Source organism: Plectropomus leopardus, chromosome 11, assembly GCF_008729295.1.
Source record: "Plectropomus leopardus isolate mb chromosome 11, YSFRI_Pleo_2.0, whole genome shotgun sequence".
Classification (NCBI taxonomy): Eukaryota; Metazoa; Chordata; class Actinopteri; order Perciformes; family Serranidae; genus Plectropomus; species Plectropomus leopardus.
In genome coordinates, this window is record NC_056473.1 from 14,897,772 (window position 1) to 14,921,379 (window position 23,608).

The 23,608-nt window shown below is 39.2% G+C and overlaps 1 protein-coding gene across 5 annotated transcripts in view; it reads left to right on the plus strand.

Moving 5' to 3' along the window:
* Nucleotides 1-23,608, plus strand: part of LOC121950463 (transcription factor SOX-6-like) — a 155,199-nt gene that overhangs the window by 39,099 nt on the left and 92,492 nt on the right. For all 5 annotated transcript variants that reach the window (XM_042496467.1, XM_042496469.1, XM_042496471.1 and 2 more), the window contains exons 3-4: nt 7,140-7,359; nt 12,661-12,871. In XM_042496467.1, the coding sequence (XP_042352401.1) occupies nt 7,141-7,359; nt 12,661-12,871 (430 nt within the window). In that variant the 5' untranslated portion in view covers nt 7,140. The remainder of the gene's footprint in view (nt 1-7,139; nt 7,360-12,660; nt 12,872-23,608) is intronic.

A 23,608-nucleotide genomic window follows, 5' to 3' on the forward strand; every position in this document is an offset into this window, starting at 1 on the left:
CTACAATGCACGTGGATGAAAAATTAACACTCTTCACTCAACAGTGTGTGCTCTGTTTAGTTTTCAAGCAGCCAATCTCACCAGTATCACATTCCAAAAAATATTTCAGATAGGAGAACTGCTTTCAGGGGAAAGAGCTGATGTTTTTCTAGATGTCTGACAATATGAAAAGACTTTCAGAAAGCCTCAAGGCGATATTGGTGAAAAATGAATTTGTTTTTCAGCCATCAGTGTAACATTATCGCCATATTACTGTTTCCTGAGAGTGTTTCCACAAACTCATTCTTTTGTTGGTCTCTTTGGGAGAAGGTTGCTCCTTCAGCTATAATCACTCAATTTCTTCCTGAGTCTCAGAGGGAAAGGTCCTGATGTTTCCAGGCATAAGAGCTGTGGTCAGAGGAAAAACTAACATCTCCAAAATATTTCAGAAATTAAGACTAATTTATGCGTATTTTCTTAGTACAGCGTTATCCTCTTTAACAGATCTGTAGCATTAAGGGAACTTGTTTCTTTAAGAAAAACTTGCAGTAGTAATGCTTTTCTGCAAAAATAGTTTAGGTGGATATCCCAACATACAAGACCTAATCTTCCTTTTTCTTCGTGTCATGACAATTTTGTTTTGTTTGTCTTTATTTCGTAAAAGTCTTTGTTTTGTTTCTTGTTATTCATTTCTGTTTGTATGTATAATAGGAACCCCTCGAAAACAAGAGTTCATCTCAAGGGGTTTATGAATAACTTGTACAACAGAAGCAGCTGTAGGCTGATGGCAACACATAAATGCACTGACAGGGAGTTCCTCCTCTATTTGTTGTTATTATTGTGGTGATTTATGTTAGATATTGAAAAGTATGCAGCATCCTTTAATGGTTATACCCGATGTTTTTACCTTTATTTGGACAGTTTTAAAGAAAAAACTATGCTTGCCTGATATCAGAGAGAATCAACTCTTTATACTGTTTTTCCATCTTCAGTCTGACATTGCTTTCACTGTAAGTGATTTTGGTGGGGGAGGAGGATTTGATTCCCCTAACCAATCATGAGAGAACCCTGTATCCACCTGAATCTAAAACCATTTTAACTCCACACTGATGCTTAACCTTGCCAACATACCTGTTTTTTCTGTATTTTGAGAGTGGAGTGTAGTGAAAAACAGAGTCCAGTGTTTTGTAATATTGCAGCCCATTCTCATCCCAAAGCTGTCAAATACCACTGCTTTTGCAGTGCTTTTGGCATAAGATCCTGACGTCAAAGGCCACCTCGTGTCTGCTCAATACTCTGCTGGACAGTGTCAGGTTGAAACCCTGCTAGTAACAATGTAATATAAGGAGCATTAAGGTCCCTATGGGGCGTGGGGGGTGGGGGCTGGATCCAACAAACCCCGGACTTTCAGGCGGGAGTCTGGTGTTTGCTTCCCGCCTGAATATGATATTTATTTTTCTATACCTTACCATGTGCCTCTTTTGCCTAAACGTAACCATCTGTGCCAGCATTTGCGTTTGTTGACGTTCCAATGTTGGCTGCCATTTGCTTTTGTTGCCTAAACATAACTACGTCATCCCACCATGTGCTTATGTTGACATCAAGGTAGTGGCATCCTGGAACGTCAACAGAAGATGCAGAAGGATACCTGGAGCGTAATATGTAGATGCAGAAGTCCAATGCAAAGTGGCAATATGTGACGACTTTGTATGAGAACATACTGGATATTGAGAAAACATGTCGATTAAGAACGGCCCTTATAGTAGTCAATCTTGTCTGAAGTGCTCGCCATTGTTGTTATTACTCTTCATTGGTTTCAGTGCACGGTCTCAAAATACTTGACAACAGCATGACAATGGCGTTAGTCCCGCCCATGTCAATGGTCTCTCTTTCTCTCTCTCTCTCTCTCTCTCTCTCTCTCACACACTCACACTCACACACGCAGACACTCTTTTTCTCTCTCTCTCTCACTCACACACACACACTCTCTCTATCCCTCTATTCCCTATCTGACATTACAACTTTTTAAGGTAACAACACACATGTGAACAGTTGTATAATTAATTTTGGAATCAACAATTTTAGCAAAAAAAAAAAATCAATTCCTCACCATTCATCCTAAATCCAATAAATCGTATGACGAAAAACTACAGCAGCTCTTAAACTTATTCCACAGCAATGAATTGTGTAAAGCTTAACATTTGCCCTGTTTAAACAATGGAGTCATCTAAACATTAGTAATGTGATACTTTGCCTGCTGACGAGCGCATGAGATACACTGTTTTCCTGGCCCGACCAATCACAAAAGCCCCTGTGGCATGCTTACCAACAAACCCCCATACTGTTGCATGATGATACCATATCAGTGGCAGTGAGTTCTGGGCCTGGGCATTCCTGGCCATATGAGACACCAGTTCCAAGAAACTAAGTCTTAAGCTCCCCCATAAACACAGCACCAGCAATATTGTCAGCTAAATATAGGCGCTCCTTTGCCTTCTCCCACCCCGGCTCCCCATCTCTCTCTCATCGCTGCAGTGTGGATTGCAGGAGTTGATCGTGGATTAGTGATTTGCTGTTTGTTGGTTGTCTGGGGTCTTATAATGTCATGTACGCATACCGCTGTGAAAAACATCGAAGGTGTGGAGAAATTTAAACCGCAGGCTGACAGCTGTCGCTATTCTAATCAGTCAAATTAGGCTTTAGGTAGAGCATGGCACTCGTTGCAAATTGTGAAAATAAATAAAAACGCAGACTTCACCTTGGCCTTTGGAAAAATGACTCTAACCATTTGTTATCATTCCTAAGACTCACAGAGGTCTACAGCTGTTAGGGTCTTAGCGGTGAATTCTGAAACTCTTTTGTTATGGTGTATGCCAACCCCTGATGGAAATATTTAGCTCCTTAGCTGCTGAATTGTGCAGTTTCTCATCCAGCTATTGTTATCATTGTCTGACTGTTGTTTGGTGCTGTGCTGGTAGCATGGAGTGGGGTTTTAGAGCTTTTTAACTGAAAACAGTATCTGAAGATGAGAGATGAGAGTGAACCAAAACAGTAAAGATGCTAGAAGATGCTAAAAAGTATATGAACTGGCCTATAAGGCACAGACCCAGGGGCCCGAAGTGTCAGGGGCCTTGATTTTAAAAATAATCATAAATAGACTTAACAAACGTCCGTTATTATTATCACTACTGGTTCTTGTATTACTATGTACTGCTCTTCTGTGTGTGGTGTTGCCATACCCTGGCAGAAGCCGTAGCTCGACTGCTGTGGGTAGGTGTGTGGGCTCAGTATGCAATCAGTGGTGGCCGTATCTCTGGGATTTTTGCTCACAGTCAAAAATGTTGGGTGTAGCTGCTTTTTTGGTAATATTATACTGATTGCTGATTTACCATAACCCAGCTGCAGCTATGGAAACAGCCAAAAACAACTGTTCAAACAGTGTTCATTGCCATGGGATGCACTTTGTTAAGCCTCATATTGATATGCTGCGTGATATTTGAGGAATTTCAAATAGTTGTGAAGTCCAGCTGTCTACTGTAGACTAGAAATGGCATGAGCACTTTTTTATATGTGCGAGTTTTTGTAGAACATTTTAAGGAAAACATCAATTATAATGAAAGACTTGCATATTAACAAGCATATTATATTTTTTTTGTCTGAACCTCTGGATTAATAACTTGTGTTGTTTGTTTTTATTTTTTCCTGTATTATTTATTGATTATTATGAATAACTATACTACTACCACTACAACTACTAGTACTAATACTTATACTACTTATAATACAATTATTTAAAATAATTATTATTAATTATAAAGTTAAAAGTTAAAATGAAAAGTAAAACATTAAAAATTAGTTTAAAATAAAACACTTTTCAGAAGTAATCATTAGCAAATGTAACCATATTTATAAATAGGCTTATGAAAAGGCCATTATTATTATTACTGCATTTCTTGTATTATATTGTACTGCTGTTCTGCGTTTGGTTTGTCCAAGTGGTGTTGCTGTACCACGGCAGAGGCCGTTGCTTGACTGCTGTGGGTAGGCACAATCAGTATCAAACATTGTACTGTGTCTCTTTTTCATAATTTCAAATGTATTAAAAATAGGAAAACTGTGTTGTAGTAGTTGAACTACTTAGGATATGTCACTGTCACTTGTGATAGTTTTTGTTAGGAAAATTATAATTTTATGAATTGCTATCTTTCATTCATGTCATATGAGTATAACTCTTCTTACATATGATAAATAATTAAGTATGAAATTAGCTTTCAAATTTGAAAATTTCATAAAGATGATGTTAAAGAGACACACTGGAGAAAAATAGAAATAGAGCATAAATAAGGACTTATTTTGGGTAAAAATTATAGTGAATTAGGTTTTCAAACTAGTAGAAAGTGAGAAAGTGATGTAAGTTACAATGGTTTACTATTAAAGCCTCTCCAACATCTTCAGGTCAGAGCTGAGTGAGTCTCAGTTTTCATGCCATGACACTAAGCAGCCCTCCTCTGATTTAACCTGCACTGGAAGCTGCTTTTTGACACAGTTAGAGATGACATCCACAGAACGTCACGCCCCTGAGAATCACTTTACAGTAATCCCACATGGGAAGACCTCTTTCACAAAAATCATTGCAACACACTTAGATACACTGTACATCCATGTTTGGATCTATGCTTTAACACACACTACATTTTCTCTGTCTATTTATCTTCTTCCTCTCATTGTAGCTCACACTGACATTTGGTTTCAGTCTGTTATCTTACTTTTATCAACTCCCTCTGTAAATTATGTTTTTTCACCTCTTGCCTCCTCCCCACACATGCACTCTGCAGCCGTGCTCTTTCCTTCAGACACATGACCGAGGGTCAGATTTACGTTTAAGGGCACCCAGGAGGCTGCATATTTCAGAGATGGACAGCCTGTTGTGATTTACTGACCGCTAATGCTGAAGTGGCAATCTGTTTTACTTCACAGAAGTTGTGTGTGTGCTCGTGTGTGACTGGTGTGTGGAGGGGAGGACGGCTTTTTGTCAGGAATTAGAGCAAAAACGATTGAAAGCAGTCTGACGCCCTCTCTGCTGGAATTTGCTTTGTCAGTTATCACCAAGCAATTTTGTGGGGGTGTGTGTTTTCCTCTATTTTCCTTTATGGAATTGTTTAGGTGTGTGTGTGTGTGAGATTTTGTGTATTATTATATACAAGGACCAATTAGCCAAATAAGAACAGATGATGTGTTAAAGTGGGCTTGTGTTTAGATTTAAAATAAGATTTTAGATCTGAGATTAGGCAACAAGAGAAGAAGGCTTAAGGAGCTAAATGAGGCCAGTGAAAGTCCTCATAACTACAGTGTAACAAAGGGAAGTCATTACAGTAAATGATGTATTAGACTAATGACTCTCCCAGCCTGAGGCATTAGAAGAAACGGAGATTTTTTCCATTGAAACTCAGTAGCACAGCGTCTGCTATTTCTTAACAGCTCTGAGGTGATGAGTGGCCTTGATGCTGCTTAATAGATTAATAGATTATCCCGGTGGCAGTATGTGCTTAATTTGCTGTGTGTGTGTGTGTGTGTGTGTGTGTGTGTGTGTAACATTCAGCATGAATGTGTTGCAGTCATCATAAGCTGCTCAGAATGAATGCGTCCGATACAGCCAAAAATATGATATGTACTTTAAATTGCTTGTGTGTGGCTGAGCTGTAATTACATCTTTAGCGTTCATGCGTCTGCATTTTAAATAAAGTTGTGGTTCTGAATTAACTATTCAACTGCATGGTCCTACAAACTCCATTGGCTTTATGTGGCTTCAGTATGCAATCAGTGGTGGACATATCTGTTAGATTATTGCTCCAAGTCAAAAATGTTGGGTGCACCCAATACACAATACTGATTACTGATTCACCATGACCCAGCTGCAGCCATGGAGACAGCCAAAAACAACTGTTCTAACAGTGCTCATTGCCTGGGCCACAATTTATTAAGCCTCAAATTGATATGATGCTTGATATTTGAGAGATTTAAGATAATTGTAAAGTTATAATACTTATAATACTATAATAATACTTTATTTTTACATGCAGGTTTTATGTCTTTTTTATCTTCTATGTCTTTTGATGTGAAGCACTTGGTGCATGTAATTTCTTTCTTGCTACATTGGGCTGCTTTATTGTATGAAAGGTGCTATACAAATAAAGTGTATTATTATTATTATTATTATTATTATTATTATTATTAATAATTAATAATAATAATAATAATAATAATAATAATAATAAATAATAATAATAATAATAATAATAACAACAATAATAATAAATACTACTTACTACTACTACTACTACTACTACTGCTACTACTACTACTACTACTACTACTACTACTACTAATAATAATAGTAATAACAATAGTAATAATGCAAATAATAATAAAGTTTGGGGATGCAATGACCCCCCTAAACAAGTATATCATACTTTTACCTTTTTACCTGTAGTCTCTGGATTTATAACTTGTGTTATCATAAAATGAATTTAAGTTAACAAAACAATGTAAAAAATAAAAATAATAAACAACATAATCAGCACAAGGACGAACACATTTGATAAATACACATGAGAAAATTAAGAGGCATACCTACAATAAATATAATAAACAGTTAACAAGTACTAAAATATGATTCAAGTCAGGTAAAAATGAGGGTTTTCTCTAATTGCAGTAATATATAGCTACACTAATTAAATCCAGTTACAACTGTATGTTGTTGTTCCAATATTACAAAATGTAAGTTCACTATAAAATGGTAAATAAATATTTGAATTTTATATTTTTACAAATTTTACATGCAAAAATAATGTACTCTATGTATGTAGAAGTGCATACTTTTCACTCGGGGTGTTTCAGTGTTTGCTGTGTTCCACATTACCTCAGCAGTACTCCAAGGTTTTGGTCACAATCAAGTCAATGTCTTTCAGTCTTTATTTTTATGAAATCAGCATCACAAGTTTAGACTTTCAACTGGTCTCTTGAGCTTTACTCCATCATAGGTGACAAGAGTGTGTTTAAGTTTTCTCCTCTACCTTAACTTGAATGATGAATGGTAATAAACCGGTACAACTGTGGCCCCAAAATTTAAAAAAAAACCCCTTTCCTATGTTCTTTCATAGAATGATGTCTTCCATGCGAGCAACGCCTCCCTTTCACCCACCGTCTGAAGAAGAGGAACCGATGGGTCAGGACAATGTGGCCTGGCCCAGTGACGAGCGAGACGGCCCAAAGGAGACGCCGTCGCCCTCTTCGCATGAGCGGCCCCACCCGGACGAGCTGCAGCCACTCAGAGAGAAGCTGACGGATGCTGAGTGGGAGAACGCGGTGCCTGCTGCGATGGTGAGATGTGAATTACGCACAGAGCAGAGAAATTGACCATATCTTATCTTGAGACATGTTGCTATAACTCAAATCTATAAAACTGAAAGCGGTTAGTGTGTGTACACGCTCAGGGCGTGTGACTCATAAAACACTCTGAAATACATGCAGGGGTACACAGGGTGTGCAAATTCTCATGCATAATGATAACAGTTCACAGTGCATGCACACACGTGAAAGCACACACACACTCACTCACTCCCATACGACCAGTGGTCCTCTCTGGTCTGTGTGCTGCAGGCAGTGCTGTAGGCAGCCCAGTGAGGCTTCTCCTCTAGAGAGTTATAGCCCTCGATTCTTCTCATCTCCACAGCCTGTTTTCATGTGTGTGTGAGTGGGGGAGAGTGTGTATGTGTTGAGGTGTAAGTTACTTGGCTTCAGGTTCTGTTGGTCCCGAATGGAAGAGGCACGTTTGACTTCAGCCTCTGAGGAAAGTGGAAAGTTCTTAGAATAAAGTTTCCTCAGGTATCAATGTAGTGGCAGAATTCATTTAATGCCCCCCCCCCCAAAAAAAGTCCTATTCACATTTTAGAGGAATTAAGTCTGGATCGTCTGATTTACAGTGTTGTAATGTAACAAAGTAATAATACTTTGTTAAATATTTTTTGGGGGAGTATCTGTAATTTCTTTACTTGAGTTTATATTTATTTCAACTTTCACATTTACTCCACTAAATCTCCTAAATAAAATATGTACTTTTACCCCACTACATTTTCCTTAAGCATCTTAGTTACTTATTACCAAATAGGGAAGGAAGGGAGGAAGAACGGACAGACAAATGAAGGAATTATACGGAAGGAAAAATTAGCTTTTGTTCTTAAAATCCTTTTACGCTGTTGTAAACTTTATAATTCTAAAATTCTGACCACTTGAATTTTTTTCTATATCAGTATTTACTTGTACTTTAACTTTCAAAACTTAAGTAAATTAAATGTCATAAAGTTGCTTTTGATACTTAAGGACAGTAAATATCAGATACATTAAGACTTTTTCTCAAGTACTATTTTAATAGATGACTTTAACTTCTACCAAAGAATTTTCTGGTGAGAAATCTGTACTTTTACTCAAGTATTTCTTTCAGGTACTTCATCCACCACTGCTGGTTTGACCAAAAACATAATCATATTTTCTGTTATCACTTTGAGAGTATGACATAATTTTATCTAACCATTCTCAGTGCATAATGAGAACTTTTAAGGCAATTAGATAATACAAAAAAACTTCACTTCACTTAGAATCAGTGTCGGGGCTCAAAGTGGCCTTGAGGAAAAATGTTCTTAAATACTTATAGCTTGTCAAGTTGCCATATACTCCTTAGTGTAACATCGTTCTCACCATAAGTAACCGGGGAGGCTGATGTGATTTTTAAAGTTCTATTTTTTATTCTTAATTGGAAAAAAGGGGGTAAATGTTGTTTTTGTCCACAGGTAGAAAGCAGGGTTCGCACCAATCCATGAAAAGCCTTAAAAGCATTGAATTCATTCATCAAAAAATAAGGCCTTACTTGTTTTTAAAATGTCTTAAAGAAACACTTCAGTGCTGGAAAGATGGTCTTTTTCAGTGCTTTATGCAAGATACAAATACTGACATTGGTGCTACATGACCAGAGAAAAACACACTGTAGAATAGAAGTAGAGGTAGAAAACCTGCAGAGGTAGAAAACCTGCAACTACCAGAATGCATTGCACACACCATCCCAAAACACTCCCACTGGTGAGTGACGTAATGCGAGCTTGGTCACTTTTCCGGATTTTTTTTTTCGGAAACTATAAAAGATCTGAGATGGGTGGGCCTCTCTCTCAATCTGCTCCTATACTCTTTGAGTCTGTTGTAGCACTGTGGCAGGCTTATGATAACCTGAGACACATACATATTTATACATACACACATACATTTATAGTAGCTAAATATGAGGCCTAACATAGAATTAATCCACTCTATCCATGTACTTCATTCATTATACACAAAGACAGGATTTAACTTAAAAGTAATGTGCTGTAACCCTTCCCCTTTTCTTAATCCAAACTGTAAATGCCTAACACTTTATAGCTAGCTAAACGCTAATTTAGCATTTTCTTCTGTACCAAGGAGTGAAGGAGGCTGATCGTGAACTGATAAAGCGTGAGTCATGTCGCTGGTAGGCAGGTCATTTAGCTGCTCCAACTGCTGCTATATCTACTCAAAAATGTGAAAGTGTGATCTGTAGTTCAATGCAAGGCATGTGAGGCTTGGTGTATGTTGTGCAAAAGCATTTTCAAACTTGGAACAGGAATCAAGGCAGTGGAATCTCATATGCAGGGTGAGAAGCACAAAGTTGCCAAGATTTACGTTATGTTATCATATACATTTGGGCAAAATTGTCCCTATTCCAAAATAATTTGTCAGCTTGTGTTTTGTTTGTGGTTTGTGCCCTTCAGTTGTAAAATTGGTCTCGATTAGAGCTGCATTATAGAAGTCTTCAGAAGTTTTTAATCTAACATGCATAAATCTGTGTTGACCTTGCAAAAGAGTAGAAAATTTTGGCTCCAGAAAGTTAGCAGGTAAGGTGGTAACACCATACAGAATAGCACTGAATGAAAAAACTATGGAAGATAGACAAGCTACGAACAGAAAATCAGACACGCCATCCTGCCTTTCTTTATCTTGCCAACAGTGAGGGACAATTTCAACTTCAGAGTCCATTGGCCAATAAGTGAAGGCCAGTCTTTTTTTCCCAGATTTTCTTAAATGTGGATTCCAAAAGTCCCCAATGTGAAGGTGTACATTTATACACATCATCTTCCCCATTGTGCAACACACTTTTGAAAATCTTTTAGTTTGCTTCGCCAACTATTTCATTTTCACATTTCAGCATAATGCCTTTGTATTCAGAGTGAGTGTCTTGCTCAAGGACAGCTTATGTCACGGGGGTAGTCATGGACATGTATTGTCTGTTGCACTGATTGAATGTGTGACCTTTTGGTTTATAATATGATCTGACCATCAGGCCTCCCTGCCTTCACTGCACTGCTTGTATAAGTCCTTGGTAGCATTATGAACAGACCTGAAAAAACACACCTGAACAATCCACAAGTGACACAGTATCTGCTAATCCTCATTACAGAGGCATCTTCTGCTTAAAGACAAAGTGCACAACGGGGCCTCCTGGAGCCATTTCAAGGGCGTCTTAAGATCCCGCTGTTAGTTAAAGCCCCTTGTCTTTGAAACATAAGCCTCCTAAAGTTCTTGGAGATCCCCCTACTCTGTAAGGGGAGGAGAAAGCGTCCAGAAATAGCCCCGGTGTTACAGCACCTGTGCTAAAGTGTCTGTTGTGTGGGACAATGTGGTCGTCTTGAAGGGCTTATCATCTTCTCTGTAAATATAGACTCCTTGTGCCTCTCACTGAACCCAGCGGAGCAAACAGCAGAGGGACAGAAACACTCGGGTCATGTAGCACAAAATAGAAAGGCCCATCAGTTTCGTTCCTGCTACTTCTGTAGTAAGTTAGCACTACCTCAGACAGCGGTCTATAAATGTAGAGTAAGAGCCAAGCTGGTGATAGCTGTGCTTAACGTAAAGTGTTTTTGTTGAGGGATTTTGTTCCCCTTAAAACTTTGGAGGACTGTGATTATCTGTTCTTAAAAGACCATAAGACATAAAAAATATCAGTACTAATTAGGACTGTATATTGTTTGTTTTCAGTCTAGTAAGGGCAGAGATCCTCAGGAATCAATTTGTGCTCAAAGACTTTATTTATGATAACAAATGCCACATTTTCCCTGATTGGTCTAAGTGTTAAAATCTGGTATGAACTTGTACCCTCAGGGATTTTTGTTATAGGACAGAAATGTTTAAATCACATGAAACACTTTTATAATTAATCCTTTAAAACTAGGGCAAAATGGTTTGATTTCTTTTAAAAACATGGGGAGAAGGCAACATGAAAGTTAACAAAACATGGCCCAAATAATAGAAAGACATTAGTGAAAGAGTTACAAGGAAAATACCTTGCAAGGAAATAAACAAAATTACATTAATCAATAAAATATAAAAAGGAAAAAACAAGAAAACAACAGTGCTGACAATCAAAAGAGTATAATTATTTATTTTACATATATATTTTTAAATATTTTTTTCCTGTAATCTAATTTTAAACAGAGAATCATTCATAATCATCATCATCTTGTGACCTTATAGTAATCTCTTTCAAGTTGTGGGACATTTTTGAAAAGCCAGTCATTGCCTGTTTCCCCCATGTTTTCAAAAAAAAACAAACAAGGTGCATATGAATGCAGACCAAGAAAACTGATGTCGATCCAGGTTTCAAGGGGTGAATAGTCAAAGTCAGAATTTGGGAAACTCTGGAAAAATACTACATTTTATTTGAACATTTTATTTTTTTTACACTGCATATCTTTGATACACATCTTTTTTGGAGTTCACTGATATAAAATACTTAATTGTGCTGCTTGCAGTTTCTTAGATACAGCTATTTTCTTATCATACTATATATTTATTAAAACAATAAAAACAGTAGTCCCAAGTTCCCAGAGAATGAATATAGTATGAATAGGAAATGGCTTTAATCCAGTTAAGTTAAGTAAGTGACCTATTTTGATTGTGTTTTTTTTTTTGCTTTTGTGCTAAGGCAAGCCCAGAGAAAAGCTCCTCCAAAAGAAATTAAAAATTACAGCTGTGGGCATAAATGAGTTAGGTAAAACAAAGCTTACAGTACATTTAAATACATTTTACAAATCAGTGTTTTAAGGCACAGTATTTCTGTGCTGTTGTCATGCTTGTTCTGTGCTTTATGATAGACTTTTTTTTTTAACTGTATTTGAGAGATAACAGCAGACAGGTGACAGGAAATGAAAGAGAGCAGAATGACTTGCAACAAAGGGGCCTCCGCTTTCTTATATTTAAGAACCATTTAACTGCAGCATACACTGATATGTATGTTTAATACCGTGGAATATTATATATACAAGAGTAAACTCAAAGAATGTAAAGGAATGTAATAGGTGGTCACCAAAGGGCTCACGATGACGGATACATCGAGTACTTACTATGTTCTATCAGTAGCAAAATGCAATCCAAAATTTTACCTTTGCAAGTGTCACAGCATGCCATGGTTAAGTGCTGCTGAGCAAGCCTCAGCTATTTCCAAAACAACATGTATTTGTCTTTTCATAATCAATTTCGCAGCATGCAGAAAAGCTGCGACAGTGCTGATATATTCCTAAAGATCTAAACTTGCTTCTCGTCTTTGCTGTCTCTTACCAGGACAATGAGAGCAGTAAGGGCTGCTCAGTCTACTCCTACCGGACTAACTCTACCTCTCCACCCAAGCCAGAAGAGTGTTCCAGGGATCGCGGGGAGCCAATGACCGGCCTCGCCTTTGGGACGCCAGAGCGCCGCAAAGGAAGCCTGGCAGACGTGGTGGACACACTGAAACAGAAGAAACTCGTAGAGCTGACCAAGACAGAACAAGACGGTAGGCCAAAGTCCTCAGCTAAGGGCATGAGCATTTGTGTGTTTTAACTGTAATGTCTCTAAGGATTTCACACAGGGTTAGGGCTACCTAACGCAGGGATACTCAACTTGCTTTGCTTGGAGGCCACTTTTGCAAAGTGACTGGAGGTCAGGGGCTGGTCACAGCATGTTTTTAAGATTTTAGGATGTTTCTAGGATTTTAGGACATTTCTTGGATGGTAGGATGTTTCTCAGATTTTGGGATATTTCTAGGATTTTAGGACATTTCTTGGATGGTAGGATGTTTCTCAGATTTTTGGATGTTTCTAGGATTTTAGGACATTTCTTAGATGGTAGGATGTTTCTCAGATTTTGGGATGTTTCTCAATTTTAGGACATTTTTAGGATTTTAGGACATTTCTAGGATTTATGCACATTTCTTGGATTTTGGGATGCTTCTAGGATTTAGAACATTTCTTGGATTTTAGGACATTAGGGGCTTAGCAAGGAGCTTTGTCTGGGGTGCGGGGGATCCTCCACTGGTACTCTTTTTGATAAACAAGCTCTGTTTCGATATGGTTTTAAGCGCTCTGGCACCTTATGTATACAAAAAAACCCAAAACAAATCTCAGTGTGAATCACTTCATGTTTTTTGTGAATTAGAAAATAGTTGGGGACCATCCAACACCCTGTTAGGGGCCACATTTGGCCTGCCAACAACTAACAACAGCTCAGACCTGCAGGCTGCAAAGTATGGTCATTCTTCCGCTCAGTAACATCACTGAAAAACTTGCACATTGTTGATTTTCTAAGGCAAGGCAACTTTATTTATAGAGCACATTTCATTACAAAGAAACCCAAACAAACAAGAGAATGGAGCAAGTGTCCAGTGACGGGTTTTGGACTGAAGGGCTGCTGTCACTCATTTACTCTTCACTCACATAAAGCCAGAACAGCTGTACCTGTATTTTGTTTTTTCCTTTCTGAACACATCCTCTCCAGAGGGCCTTTGAACATCTAAAATTACACTTGACAGATCCTTTGCTCGTTAGATCACAATATCAATCAGTAAAAACACAGGTTTCCCTTTCTCCTTTCTGCTCTGCTTCTCTGATCTGCACCACGAACGCAGGAAAGCGCTGGTCTCCCAGCATGCCTCCGCCTGCCCCCTCTCACCCCACAGCAAGCCAGATCTAAAACCATCTAACACTCCTCTTTACTGTTATGTGCACATAGTAATCATGATGATATCAGAGGAGCGCTTTATCTCTCTCATTTAAAGGTTTTACTTTGTTATTGATACAGTAAAGTGGGCCAGAATGGGGCAGCCTGAGGCAGAATACAGAACACAGTGTCTTTAGTTGAAAGACAGGTAGCTTTGCCTCTTATCTACAGTACGGAAATTGGTTTAAAAGGAAAAGCGTGTGTGTGTGTGTGTGTGTGTGTGTGTGTGTGTGTGTGTGTGTGTGTGTGTGTGTGTTCAAAACTGTTGTGACATCTTCCTGTCGAATCAAAGGGGTTGTGAGTGGAAGGAGATGCTGGGGGACATCTTTAAGTGTGTCTTCTTTTCATGTTTTTTTCCAGTACATGTACAGGTTTCCTATTCTTTCCCATTCAGCTACTTACAGAGCTCGACCCTGCTTTGCTTCTGAATCTGCTCCTTTTAAATCTCATGGCCAGTTTGTGCACACGGTCATTTAAAAACGAGTGTTCCTGTTGGCTGCAGTTTGTTCTTGGATAATTCATCACAGTGAATATATTGCTGGACCTAACACATTTGGTGACAAGGGCAAGCCTCTCCTGCCACCCCCCACCACTTAACTTACAAAAAATAATCATAAATAACAAACAATAGGGTAGAAAAAAAAAAACAAAAAACAGAAACAGAAATTCAGTATGTGCAGATTTCATCAGCTTCTTGTTTTTGTACTGTACCCTGGATGGTTTTTGCCTTTTCACTTTCTCTTATGCTCCACATAAACTCTACATTTTTCCTTATATTTAATTTTTGTATTTTCAAGTTTCTTTCATTTTTTTTTTTTTTAAAAGGGTGGTCACATGTGGCGTCCTTGCTATTTTTTGGTTCAAGCTGAGAACCAACTTTAAGGGTTCTGAACCAATTTATTTTTGGTCAATAGCTTGGTACAGAGACTGGAAAGAAACCTATCGATAGAGAAGGGGTGTAAGTAACTTGAACACAACCTCATTTATTTTTGTCAGAATTTCTTATTATTTCATCATTTAATTGCAATTATCATTTAATTGTTTTCAGGCCTCTTACTGAACTGGCAAAGAGACTGTACACACACAGAAAAATCATCAACACTACAGTTCTTTTTTAAATACAGCCTGAAATATTTTATCCAGTGATTCCCAAAAATGACTCAGATTTCCTGCACATTTCCCCTCTGCTTTAGGGGAAAAAACAATGCTTGCCACTGAGTTCAGCTCTACCTTTTGCTAATTAGTGGAGCTGCTATCCCTGAGGACTAGTGGCATTGATCATGCTGCAAACACTTAAAGCAAAGACAAAAACAAATGAGATAAATGTGCAATATAACCAGGTACACTGAATCATTCAGTGTTAGCATGGATAATAACGCCAGGCCTTGTAAACATTCATGTGGATTGCTGCAGTCCTTGAAGATGCATTGTAAAAATGTCTTTCATGCACCGCTGTGGTAATGCATTTCTTTTTGAGTTGTAACCCCACATAAGGAGATTGACACCCCCCTCCATAATGTGTTTAGATTAAATGAGGGGAGTTGATCAATAGATGGCTTAATACTTGAGGCTTAATACTTAATTAAGTGAGTTCTCCTTCAGTGGGTTATATTGAAAACTGTTGAGCGCTAAAGCTCCACACCCTTTTTTTTCCTCTATTTGTTAACTTGTTACAATAATGTTTCCTCATTTCATTACGATGCTCCCTCCTCTGCTGTATGATGATGGGATTTTCTTTCCATCCTTCAACTCCAGGAATTTTTTAAATCAATTTTGCCACATTTTTGGAATCCTTCTTTAACGGGCAACCTTGCTCACATGTAGTTTTAAAGCATTGTTGTGTGTCACTGGCAAAGGCAAAGCATCCAAAATTCATAAGATATCAAATTTTTTTGTATTTTGTGAAAGGAATGTAATTCAGACAGGAGTGGAAGGCCAGCCTGGTAAATACGGATTCCTGGTGTAGTGCACATGACAGATCACTTTCAGCTGCACAGCAGAAAGCTCCTCAGGTTTATTTTGTGTTTGCCTCCAAGTCTTTTTATTTCGCACCCTTCAGCGGCATGTGTTCACTACAACTAAAATGCAATTTTGCTCAGAATCCTCTACAACTATGACTAGATTTGATCATTGGCACTCAAATGGCAAGCGCATTAAAGCCCGAACAATACCATCCCTCACCTCGTCCTCCACCTCCTGCTGAAAGGAGTTCAGTCCGCTCAGCTCTCCCAGGTTAGTTTGGCTCTATGATCAAATGTAACAGAGCCAATTAGCCACTGAGCGCTCACTTAGCCTAACATGGCTGACCCCTCCGTGCACTGTAGCCCTGAGCTTAAGTGTGGATGATGTCGCTGTTAGCCTCCAAGCCACGTTCACCCCCTGTTGGCACACTGTTAGCTTCCTGCTACTCACCGGAGACCTAAGTGCCTGTGACAGTTCTAATGAATAGACATGGCCTCGCTATGCTATGTGGGTTTTTTTTTTTACTTCACCCAACTGCCACCTCAGCTTTTAAAAGCTTCATCAAGAAGCCTTTAAAATTGTGTCAGCTACACTTGGCTCTCTCTGCAAAGACTTCCTCTCTGCCTGCACTTTAAGTGTCTTAAAATTCTAAAAATGTGCTAAATCCTAGAATTGTGCTAAAATCCTAGAAACATCTTAAAATCCTAGAAACATCTTAAAATCCTAGAAATGTCCTAAAATCTGAGAAACGTTCTTAAATCTTCGAAATGCCCTTAAATCCTAGAGACTTCCTTAAGTCCTATAAATACCCTAAAATCCTAGAAATGTCCTAAAATCTGAGAAACGTCCTTAAGTCTTCGAAATGCCCTTAAATCCTAGAAAAGCCCTTAAATCCTAGAGATGTCCTTAAGTCCTATAAATACCCTAAAATCCCAGAAATTTCCTAAAATCTTCGAAATGTCCTAAAATCCTACAACTATCTTAAAATCCTAGACATGTCTGAAATTCCCAGAAACATCCTTAAGTCCTAGAAACTTCCTAAAATTCTAGAAATCTCCTAAAACCCTAGACATGTCCTAAAATCCTGAAAGATACTTAAATCCTAGAAATTTCCTTAAGTCCTAGAAATGTGCTGAAATTCTAGAGACATCCTAAAATCCTAGAAATATTTTAAAATACTAGAATCATCCTATGTCCTAAAATCCCAAAGTGAATGTTGTAGAATCCTAAACAAAGTTGTCCGCTACTCACCGGTGACCTATGTGCCTGTGACAGTTCTAATGAATAGGCACTGCATCGCTATGCAGTGCTATGCAATGCAGAAGATTTTTGTTTTCCTTCACCCAACTGCCGCCTCAGTTTTTAAAAGCTTCATCAAGAAGTCTTTAAGATTGTGTCAGCTTGCTGTATTACCAAACAGTTGACTGCTGCTGCAAAGACTTCCTTTCTGCCTGGACTTTCATAACAAGCCAAGCAGGTGAAGGCCTGACATTTCCTTGACAATTTTGCATTTATGTTGAGTTGCGGCCACACAGTGTGAAGGTTTATATACAAAGGCTTGCTGCATACAAAAGGCTTTCTCAATACCGTCAAAGCACTTAGTCCTTATTAAACTGGTACGCTGGCTACTGAAAAAAACGTTCAAGGCCAGAGTGAGGGAACATCAGAAGAAAGAATGTGGGCACCAGACATGCTGTGGAATGGAAATGCTCCCCTATCCTCTGTCATTTTGTAGCTAAAAATAAGAGACACAGAGGATGGGAAATAAAAGCCTGTAATAAACAGGGAAATAGCCCAAACAATAATCTGTCTGCTAACATTCATAGCTGCCTCGTTAGCAATCATTAATCTGAATTCACCTTGTCTCTTTGAGCCTGCAGTACAAAAAGAGAAAAGCAGTCAAGAGTCGATGCATTTATCCAAACCAAACCATTATGGGATGCTGGCCGACATTAAACCCAGTGAAGTGTGCAATCAAGCTCCCTCAGTTTTGATGACTGAATTATCATTATCTGTATTGTTTTGCCTCCCGGGGGCCGAGCCACTGTTAACGGGGGCCTGGCATGGGCACAGTGCCCTTGTGCCAACTTAGTCAGCCATCTAATGCGCCTAGAGCGGCTCTGGCGCCTGACGAACACTTAACATCACTCTAATCCCTGCTTTATGCCCGAGCTCGTATGAATTACTGTACAATTCATGTGTTTCATTCGCAAATGAGATCGGGCTCAATTACCGGCACACTGTACTGCTGCAGAGTGCTTATAAAACGGACACCTGTGTGACTAATTTATGAATTCAACTAAAGTGCTTAAACTGGACACGAGTTAAGTCTCAGGAGATATCTGAGTGCTGGGGATGATTTAAGAACTACACATCTGTTGAAAGACTGACTGAGCTTTCAAGTCAGACAGCATGCAACTCCTAGATTTGATGGGACGTTGCTCTCTCATGTTTTTTCATGATCACTGAACATTCATGATGTTGACAGGCAGTCAGAGACTATTTAACAGTCACCCATCAGCGAGGGTGTTAAGGCATGAGAGGCATGGGAGGGGGACACAATAAAAAAGGGGGGGCTGTGGGTCCTCCCCCGGAGAAAAAAACAGGGATTTAAATCCCATTTTCTCCGTTGCTCATACATTTCAGGCTTATAGCAACAACCAAACATGTGGGAAATGATTATTATAATGCCAAATCCTGTCAGAGTGGTACAAGATAAGCTTAATATGTTTCTCCTCATGACATTTTTACATCATGACAAGTACATCAAAGTAAAATAAGCAGCTAAATTCAAATTCTCAGGCAGTGATTTTGGTGCATGATACCAATGGCAAAAGGCCCCTTTCATGGTTGTATGATACACCGCTGGTCGTCCTGATGGCACCTGTCGCATCCATATGATGCGCTGCTGGATGTCGTCATGTTGAAACACTGCGCGTAATGATGTGATATAAGGAGCATGACGGTGGTTGTAGAGTGAGCGATAAGGGCACTAGATGGGCCCAACAAACCCTGGACTTTCACCTGGGAGCCTGACGTTTGCCTCCACATGGATGCACAGTTAAACCATGATGTGACATACCCAAAATAAATTGAGTATATCTCAGTAATTACAAGGTGTATTTGTATGATCTTGGTATCACTGTGAAGGTAACACCTGTGAGATCAATGCAAATTATGTTAGAATCAGCATATATGTTACGGGATACGAGTAAATGATGATAGCACACAGCAGAAAATGATTTTTTTTTTCTTTCCGCCTAATTTTTTTTCCACTTTTAGAATGAATATTCCTCTGAAATGATGCAGCTGCAACCCAAAGCCTCTTAAAATCCATAGTACAACATCTGATCATTACCCTTGGGGGTTATGTTATGGAAGTCGTTGCTATGCAACACAGGTACAGAGTTACCTGTCCATAACCTTTTTTTTGCACATAAACAATGATTATGACCACAAAACAGCAAAGGTAAGACATAATTTCCAGTTTTTGCTTTATGCTCTGCAGCCCTATTTCGGCTGGTAGTTCAGTGAGTTTTGGTCGTATCGTTGCAAGAGATTTCTGGTCTCATCTTTGTCGGTATGCGGCGCTATGTTGTTTTTGCTGTTTGCTCATTTAGTTGCTTGTTATTGAACCTGTGTTCTGTTCATGTGGAAGTGGTCATTTTAGGCTTGTAGTTGAGATTCTTCTGGTGAAGTGGATATGCAATATGCGTAGGTTGCTACATGATTAGCATGTGCTTCGACCTCATTCTTCTCAGAATCTTGCCCCGCCCCCGTACCGGGGTCTCTCGGGCTTAAGGGGTAAAAAAAACAGCTTAAATACACATCTTGAGCGGCTTTTAAAGCTTGTAGTTCACTTTTCATAAAGACACCTATCGTCAAAGCCATTAAGTCTAAGAAATAAATTGTACTGTGTACATAGTTAATACACAGTAAAGGGAGACAGGCTTGTATCTGACAGACTGTTTCCTCCACACCAACACTGCCTTGTGACCCCCGCAGCTTCTTGTGCAGCTTCTGTTTTATGAGCCTTGTCCTTGTACTGTGTGTTTAAGCCTGTGTTGTCCAGTTTGGAGGCGTCTGCACTGTGTCTTGAGTTGAAGCCAGGCCAGAGCTGGGCACCCAATCACCCATATAATGGCTTCCCCAGCTGGAGGAGGTCAGAGCGAGGCCAAGCCTTCCTCTAACCCTGCTCCTCTGTGACAATAGAGACATTCTGCCAGGCTTTACTTTGTTCCCCCGTGCCGCTGAAAGCCTGTTTCAACATCTCTGCTGTTACCGCCACTCAAACTGTGGAAAGTATGTTTTTTCCCTGTGGAGGGGGTCAAGTTAGTTGGGAGTAATCATGTGCATCCTCGCCCAGTGTAGCTCTGTGTATTAAGCATCAACACCTGGGCTGCAAATATTCAATGATGCCTTACCTGAAATTAAACATTAGCTGTGAGATTCCTTTTATTTCAGGGGAAAAAAATATTTCTTTTATAATTCGTAGTTTAGCTACCGACCCAGGCCTGTCAGTAACAGTCTGAAGGCTAAGTCATCTGTAGGCTTTTTAGCTAAGCTTCACATGAAGCTATAAAGCATGACCAAACCTCCAGCCCTGTGAGCCCTGTGGGCCTGACCTGCTTGTGTGTAGTAGAGGACTTATGGATTCATACACTCAGGTAGAAGTAGTTGTGATGACAGCTTAACAGGCGAGTGGGGTCAGCTACAAGAGTTAAGCTTATTGGCTAATTAACAAAGTCTTGGCTCTGGCACTATGTTTGCCTTCCTCTATGGGATTGGCAGCTTGAGCTGTGATTGTGTGCCGGTATGAGCTTTGTCTCTGTTTGTAGCCCTTTTTTTTTTTACACAGAGATCGAACTATAAGGCCACTACTCAGTCCCCTCTATATGCCTCCTTTGCATTTTTACACAGAACCAACAGCAGCATCGTGCCGCTCCAATGTGTGATTTTAGACAGCATGCCAGCAATGCAGAACTAAAAGAAGCTTGACAAGTGTGACGTTTAACACAACAGCGTCTGCCTTTCATGTGACTTGTAAGATATACATCGGCAGCGCTTCTTAAACAATAACTACAGCATAACATGTCAATAACAATCATTTACCTTCTCTGAACTGAGTCAGAGCTCGTGTGGGTGAGGACTGTTCAGGGAGTAGTGATTGACAGCTATGTTAGAGGCCCTGATTGGTTGTTCAGGCGCAGTGGATTTTTGCAAATGCCATTAGCAACACTAGGAGGAGCCAGAGAAACCAGATTTTTTTCTTGTGTACTGCTGTCAGAGGAGAGTGACAATTTCAGCAAATATAAAAGATATTTACTGTAGCTTTAAGGCGAGACATCAATGTCCCCTTGTTCCACGCGCGGACCTTTTATACCGACTGGCAAGGCGGATACTGGTGCATAAACACTTATTGAACTTGAACTGTGTGTGTTAAAAGACATTTGTTCCAAACATAAACTTCATTTTTAAAACTTGAACTTTAAATTGACTTTTGTGCATCTGTGCATTTGGTGGTCAGTGCTGCTCTCCTTGGCTCTGCCAACAGGCCAGCTCCCCCTGGACCTCTTGTGGTTGGTTTCAATCTCTTCCTCTGTAATTGATAGGGATCTCTTTACTAATGATCAGCCACAGCCTGTGGGTCTTGACTACAAATACAGTCAGTGGGATATGCCTGCTCAGTTTGGCTGCGGGCCAACCAGCATATGGTAGGGGTGCATGCAATGTGGTTTGCCGGAACAGTTCTGAACGTCGTCCAAAAGAATCAGATTAAATAGTGATTTTATCAAGTCCTCACTTTTGACTAGGGTTTCAGTTAAATGCCAAATTGTTCACCTGATAATTTAGCATCTGGCAGAGGCCGACATGATATAACTGTAATGAAAAAAACAAGATGCCGCCTGAGTCAGAGCCAAGATGGATCATGTTTGAAGCCAGTGGAGCGTGTTTGACACAGCTCTTCAAAGATGCGGACTGTGATGAAAACTGTTTGTCTCCACTGAACCGTCACACACATGGCTTTGATATACGCTGCACTGCATCTCTAATTAACTTGTCTGAAAATGTTGTTTTTTTTCCTAAAACATCTGCCAAAATGGTTGAAAAAAATCACTTGTCCTCAACATAATTTGATTTTTGAGATTTTTAGAAATTTTCTCAAAAGAGGTCATTATTTATCGTTATAATACAAAAAATATCCACAACTTTATCTGTGTTTATTCTGAATATTAAAAATACATTTGCAGCACAAATAATATTTCTTTTTAAGTAGTCTGAGAGACTTTGGTGCACAACAAGAGCCTCTTTTTGCATTTTGCTTTTTAGTTTTTTCTCTTTTCTAACAATGAAAAAGGAAACACTGCAACATTTAGATATGTGGAAACAAACAAAAAAAAAAGATAAAGGTGAAAATCTTTTCTAAATTGTCCGCTCCTTAAACCAGGGGTCTTCAAAATTTTTCAGGCCAATGACCCTCAGATGGAGCAGGGACCCCCTGCACGTATATTAAATTGAGTTGCGTATTAAACTGGGTCTACATTAAAGTTTAACGTATTTAAACATATCTTTTGATGATGCATTCAGTGCTAAGCTTTTAAAATAATAGTTATTGACAAATTCATATATTAATACAGCAAATAGATCATTGGAGAAAGGATTCATGGGTAGCTTTTTACTCTAACATCAGTGACCCCCTGTTGAAGACCCATGACTTTCATCAATGAAAAAAAGTAAAAACCAAAAATGAAATGATGAAATAATAAAATAGAAGGACAGTACAGTGTTTGACATTGATTCCTCCCACAGCAGTCGAGCAAATGAGACAACCTATTGCACAAACTGCCGTAATTACAGTCGGCAGTTATAATAATGGCAATTTGTTATTCATAATTTTGATTCCATGTGCAAGTGAATATTTTGGACAATGGTTCATGGTTTCCTTTTGTGGCATAGATATTTTTCCTTTCTTTTTTAATCAACATATTGGGGGTGACATTTTGAGTATTTGAATTTTTTTTTGAATATTACAGGGGAAGTGTCCCCAATATATGTATATATATATGATATATATGATTTTTAACAGCCTAGAGGTCAGTTGCAAATAGAAGAAGTTCCATTGTCTTAATCAAACTGATGGCTGATGTTGATTAGCTCAATGTTTCCTATTGCAACACTATTCTTGGTGCATTAGGCCTGCATGGTGATGGTCTCTGATAGTGAACTGCATTTGATGATCGCTCCTATCGTCGATAATATGAGGAGCAGCTGTGTAACTGAAGTGTTTTCTCCCTTTCGCATCCTGCCTACATGGCTGTTGACAAATTCGGGATCAGTGCGGTCGGGGGTTCAGGTGGCCATTTTGGATCCACTTTCCTTTTTCTCCTCTTTGGTCAGCTGTGGAGTGGTTTGTTGGCTCGGCCCAAACTCACCACCGACCCTCCTCGCTGATATTTGGCTTGCTGACCCCCCCCCCCCCCCCCATTTCTCCTCTGTGACCGAAACCACAGGGTCCGCCCACATCAGCTCCCCTGAGGGCCCGACCCAAAACAACGCTTCTATTGTGTCTGAG